We start from the raw sequence: 6,073 nt of genomic DNA, 5'->3' as shown, positions 1-6,073 counted from the left end.
CTCTCTCTCTGGTGGTGCCCCCCACCTCCCGTTCTAAAACAAAACGCTCCAGTTTGCTGCTGCTGTTGGCTACACCCCTTCCCCCCCTCCCCCCAACCCCACCTCTCGTTTCTTTGCTGGCTGCAAACTGTGGATCACCTGCTTAAAAAAAAGAGAAGAAGAAGAAAAAAGAAAAACACCTCACCTCCTCGCCATGCGCACTTACACTTATACCCCTCCCCACCCCCACCATCACCATCACCATCATCATCATCATCATCATCATCGTGTAGACCAGTGGGTTTTCAACATGTGGTTCCCGGGGTCCCGCCAGGAGTCCTTGAGGCGGTTCCCTTGCACAATCGTGTATAACGTACGCTCTCCGAGTTACGGGGCGTGTTTCATGACTGGTGGGTTGGGGGGCGGGTGGGGGGTGTTTGGGGGGGGCGGGTGGGGTTGGGGGTTTCTGGCGTTTTTAGACCCAGGAGTCGGGCGAGGCCGGGTAGTGGCTGGTCTCGTAGTTCAGTTCGCTGTACGGCCGCGACGCCGAGTAGAAGTCCACATAGTTCCCGGTGGACTTGAGGCCCAGGTGCATGCGCAGGTCCTCACGCGGGTCCCGCACGGGCGGCGGTGGGGGTCCCGACGACGAGGAGGAGGAGGTGGCCTGGACCGGGACCTGGGGCTGGGGGACCTGCTGCGAGGAGGATGGGGGCGGGGGGCCCGGCGGCGCCACCGGCTCGTCGTAGTAGGAGGACGCCTCGTCAAAGCTGCGGCTCTGGCTGTGCGGGGGCGGCGGCAGCTGGTGGGCCTGTGGTGGGGGTGGGATTGTTATTATTATTATTATTTTTTAAATTTGATCCCACAATTTTCACTGCGCAAAAAGCATGGAATACGGATGTGTATATTACAACTCCCAACAAACTCCGGTAAAGTCCCGAATTGTACCGTCACACCTGTATATTACCGTACATTACTGTATCCTTGAGGTTTACGGGCAAGTGTCAATAGAGTGTATGTGCGTGGCATCATCATCATACCAGGAAGTTATGCAGGAACGCCTACTGAGTGGCAAAACACTACTTTATGGCCTTCACAGCCCCTACATTCAAACAGAAAAGTCCTATATATGATTGCATTAAAACGACGTTAAACAATGTTAAACTCACTTTGCCACTAAATTTGCCACTCACTTTATGCATGCGCATTATTATCTAATGTAATCCTGGGCGCTATGCTCTGCCAACCTTTGGAGAGCAACAGACTGACCTCATGCTTCCTTCTATGCATGAGGAGTCCAAGCTGCTTCTTTTCACCTGACGGGGGAGTTTCCCCGGCCGGACGTAGCGCATGGAAGGAACACGTTATTCCAACCAGTACCTTTCCCCTCCATCAGGCGCCCCGGCTGGCCAGCGGGAGGCCTCCACACAGAAAAGGCCCTTTCGCCAACCCCACCTAGGGGAATTGTTATTTTTGATCGATTCCGATCGAGTCCCTGTCGATCTTTTTTTTAATTTTTATTATTAGTGTGGTTGCCATTATAGATGACACGCTATTGTTCTCTGTCCTAGATTTTCCTGTCCTAGAGCAAAGTGAACCTGCTTTTTTGTTAACTTTTGCACAACAGAAAAGTGAAGCTTTTTGGTCATTCTTCACACACTGTTGTCACGCTTCACATGACATCTCAATATATAACATAAATGGTAAGACGGAATTCAGTTCCCGCACTCCCCAGTGGGAACAGACTCGCGTCAGTGCAAGCACACTTGCAATTGCCCAGCTTTGCAAATGTTCTAGTTGTAGTGGTTGGTGCTTAGCAAATTGGTGCCTGCATTCACTGCATGAGGCACTCCATCAGTTTAATTTAACCACTTGATTTAATTTAACCCCTGATGAATCGTTATTCTGGGGCAAAACAATAACCAGCAATAGCAGATATAAAAAAAAATATTAGTAGAGTAGATCTGTTATATTTCTGGCGAGGAAATTCTATGGAAGCATAAAGGGCCTTGCAAACAGAGAGTGATAAAACGCGTCTATAGTTCATTTTCAATGAGACCTGCGTTTTTGCTCGGAGAAGTCGCTGTGCGACAACGCAAGCGTATTTTTACGTGAGCACGGTCCCGTGAATTTGTTGCGTGCGTGCTCGTTACGTGCGCACGCCCGTGACTCACCAGACCTGGATTCCGTTTAGCTTTTTTTTTTACGCTTGCATTGTTGCGCCCCTCTTGAGCAGACCTGTAGCAGACCTGTGTTGATCCAGGAAACAACGCCTGCGTTCCTGGCTTCACATTTGCAAGGCCCTTAAAGCTGCCAAAATTCAAAGTAAATGGCATGCAAATACAAAAAGTAAATTGAAATAAGAGAAATTCCTTTTCATTTTTAGGTCATTAACGCATTTCTTGAGACAAAGATTCATCTAAAATGCAATAGCATTTACATTTAATCTACAGACGTGCTCATTCTATGACACAATTACAATTGTGTCATATAATTTGATTTTCAATTTTCAAAACATGCCCTGCTATAATTAGAGGACAATATTAAAAATGAAAATGCAATTTTGAAAATTCTAATGAAATAAGAGAAATGCTTTTTTTTTTTTTTTTTTTTTTTTGTGTGTCTTTCGCCTTTTATTTGATTTTATTTTTTTGGAGGGACAGACAGTAGGCTGACAGGAAATGGGGAGAGAGATGGGGGGAAGACATGCAGTAAAGCCGGTCGGGATCGGGAGTCGAACCCGCGGCACACTGCCAGACTGGATTACCAGCCAAGGTGCCTGGACCGCTGAGCCATGGCCCAGGCCAGAGAAATGCTTTTCAACCTTCAGATATTGATTGCATTTAAGTGAATATATACATGTATAATGCAATAGCATTTACTTTTAATCTTCAGGTGTGCTCATTCTGTGACAGAATGAAAGAGCAAAAGCAAATAATGCTAATAAAGTTGTATTGTTTGTTTTCAAAGCACTGAATGGTTTGGCACCTCAGTATCTGTCGGATCTTAGGTGTATAATCCCCCAAGGTCACTGCAGGCGGTCTGCAGGACAGCTAAACCTCAGGGTAAAAATGGTAAATGGTGCATTTATATAGCGCCTTTATCCAAGGCGCTTTACATAGATGTGCATTACATTCACCCATTCACACACACATTCATACACCGATTGCGGCGGAAGCCATGCAAGGTACCAACCAGCACATCGGGAGCAATTTGGGGTTCAGTGTCTTGCCCAAGGACACTTCGACATGTAGACAGGAGGAGCCGGGATTCGAACCGCCGACCCATGGATCATTGGACGACCTGCTCTACCTCTTGAGCCACAGTCGGTAAAAAAGAAGACCCGCTTAAAAACCAGAGGGGATAGAGCCTTTTCCATCATAGCCCCCACATTATGGAATGCGCTCCCCTCCAAGGTCAAACTGGCCCCCTCCATTGAGACCTTTAAATCCCGCCTAAAGACCCACCTCTACACCTTGGCTTTGAACACCGGTTGAGTTTTCTATGGTCGATGTTTTGTATTATGTTTTGTATTTTTCCGTGTGTTTGCTGTTGTTCTCTGTGTTTAGCTACAGTGTATTTAGTTTTATTCTGCTGTACAGCACTTTGTGAACTCTGAGTTGTAAAACGTGCTTTATAAATAAAGTGGATTGGATTGGAATAACACTGCATTTTCATTTTCAAATTGTACACACGCCAAATTGAAAATGCAATGTAAATTGCTTTTTCATTCTGTCAGAGAATGAGCACACCTAGCTGGAGATGGAATGAAAAGATGAATTTCTCTTATTTCATTTGAACTCTCTGAATTGCATTTTCATTTTAACACATTCAGACCATGGACGTGTACAAACGTCATATCTAATCCAACCGTTGGATCCCGTTGATATCAAACAAAAAAGTAAAAAATCTGATTTTGTTCGCGCATGTGTGCTTGTTCCTTGTTTACGAAAGAATGCCTCGTATCTTCTAATCTATCTATCTATCTATCTATCTATCTATCTATCTATCTATCTATCTATCTATCTATCTATCTATCTCCATTGTTTTGACCAAAAGAGCATACTTCTGTCTTCATTTCTGACTTCAACATGCCTCTCGTTTAGAATATCAATGCTTCTAGAGAGACTTTAACGTAATCATCGCGAGGTAAGCAAACAACATTATGCCTCCGGGTTTTTGGGGGAAACGGAAGGCGGGGCTTTTCAGAGTAAAATCTCCCATATCGTCTGGCACTCTAGCGTCTTTATTTTGAAGAAAATCCCGGCACTGATTGTGCTAATTTTGTCTACTAATTAGCGGGCACTTTTTTTTATCTTTCATTAATAATTTTAATTGTGTCATAGAATGAGCACATCTGTATAGATTCAATGTAAATGCTATTGCATCTTAGATTTATTTTTGTCTCAAGAAATGCGTTAATGACCTGAAAATGAAAATGCATCCATCTTATTTCAATTGACTCTTGTCTCTCCAGACATGACGTCCTCACGGCCCGCCGGAATCAAACGAGAGAATCGATACGCCTTTTTTAAATAAAAGCAACCATTGATTTACGATTCTCAACTGCTTCATGCATGGGGAATGAATGGATCCCTACCTGTTGGTGGGGCGCGGCGGGCTGGGGGAAGGAGGGAGGGGGAGGGTAGGGGTCATAGTCTTTGAGGACCATCGACGGGCTGTCTTGCTGGGGCTGGGGAGGCACCACGCAGGGCTGGGTGGGGAGAGAGAGAGAGAGAGAGAGAGAGAGAGAGAGAGATGGGTGGAGTGCGGCGAAGTGAGGCGAGAGAGAGGGGAAATAGGACAGATAACATGGGGAGGAGACGGAGAGGGGAGGGGAGGGGATGAGAGAGAGAGAGAGAGGGCATCAGGACAAGAGAAAGGCCTTGCAGAGCTGTGGTTCTCAAAGTGGGGTCCGGGGGGGGGCGGTCCCTGAAGGGGGTTCCATCCAGTGTTGTTTTTGACAGCAAAATTTTGATTTTACTTTTAGTCTCTTGAATAGTTTCCATTTAATTGTAGTCACATTTTAGTCATGTTGTAGTGTTTAGTCTAGTTTTAGTCAACTCAAATAATTATCAGAAGATTTTAGTCGGCTAAATCTACAGTTGATTTAGTCGACTAAAAGGTATTTCGGCGGGCCTTGTTGCCGTCATAATGACTGATTTTACTTGCTGAAAATAGCCGATCTACAAGCTCACAACGCAGCTCGCTGCGATGCATTGTGAGCTTGTCCACGACTTGCAACTTGTCCACAACTTGTCTGTCCACAACAATGGGTAGCCTAGCCCATTTTGGGCGGGAACCCCTTTTGGTGTTAGCATTATGTTATGCTTTAGCTATTGAAAAATAGCAGATCTACAAGCTCATAGCGCGCCACCGAGTGGCGCGCTACGAGCTTGTAGGTCTGCTATTTTTGAAAAATCGAAGAACGACTGACATAGAAACATAGCTTTTTCAGAAAACAGGATGTAGAAGACATTTTTAGAATCTGATCTCAGGTCAAAATGGACTAGTACCACAGATATCGTAACGTGAGGTATACCCATATTATCGTCCCATGCACCTCAGTGATCTGCGACAGGAAGCTATGAGTATGATAATCAGGCTATGGTATACTGTATCAAGACAGCAAGGTCAATTCATCTGGAAATGTTGTTTTAAAATGGGGATGTAGAAAAACACTGTGGAATCTGGGAACCAAATTCTATGCATATGTCATGCATAGAATGGTGCGCCCTGCGCACCATGGGTGACAGGGCCTTCTGCACAGCTGCCCCTGATCTGTGGAATGCTCTCCCCGCACACTTGAGAGTGCCACAGTCAATCGACTGCTTCAAGAGAGGACTAAAGACCTACCTTTTTAATAAGGCCTTCCCCCAAACCCACTGACTTTATTCCCTGACCTCATGTTCATTAACTGTTGTTTTTTGTTTCCTGCTTTTAATCATGTAATGTTCTTTTTTTTTCTGCTTTTACCTGTTGTTTCATAAATTATGCCTACTGTAGCACTTTGAGATTCTGAGGAATGTAAAGTGCATTATAAATAAAATCCATTATTATTATTATTATTATTAAGTAATGTGTGTTGTTTGCTCAT

General features: G+C 44.9%; 1 protein-coding gene across 1 annotated transcript in view; it reads right to left on the bottom strand.

The window, feature by feature from the left end:
* Nucleotides 1-454: 454 nt before the first annotated feature.
* LOC306913334 (catenin delta-2-like) overlaps nt 455-6,073 on the bottom strand; it is a gene marked incomplete at its 3' end in the record, with an annotated part of 786,501 nt that continues 780,882 nt past the window's right edge. Inside the window, exons 25-26 of the mRNA XM_079489921.1 lie at nt 4,577-4,690; nt 455-787 (exon numbers count right to left, since the gene is read on the bottom strand). Of these exons, the coding sequence (XP_079346047.1) occupies nt 455-787; nt 4,577-4,690 (447 nt within the window). The remainder of the gene's footprint in view (nt 788-4,576; nt 4,691-6,073) is intronic.

Source organism: Electrona antarctica (genome assembly GCF_951216825.1).
Source record: "Electrona antarctica genome assembly, chromosome: 20".
NCBI classification, from domain to species: domain Eukaryota; kingdom Metazoa; phylum Chordata; class Actinopteri; order Myctophiformes; family Myctophidae; genus Electrona; species Electrona antarctica.
Note: the sequence above shows the minus strand (reverse complement) of the source record. Positions and strands in the feature narration are given on the sequence as shown.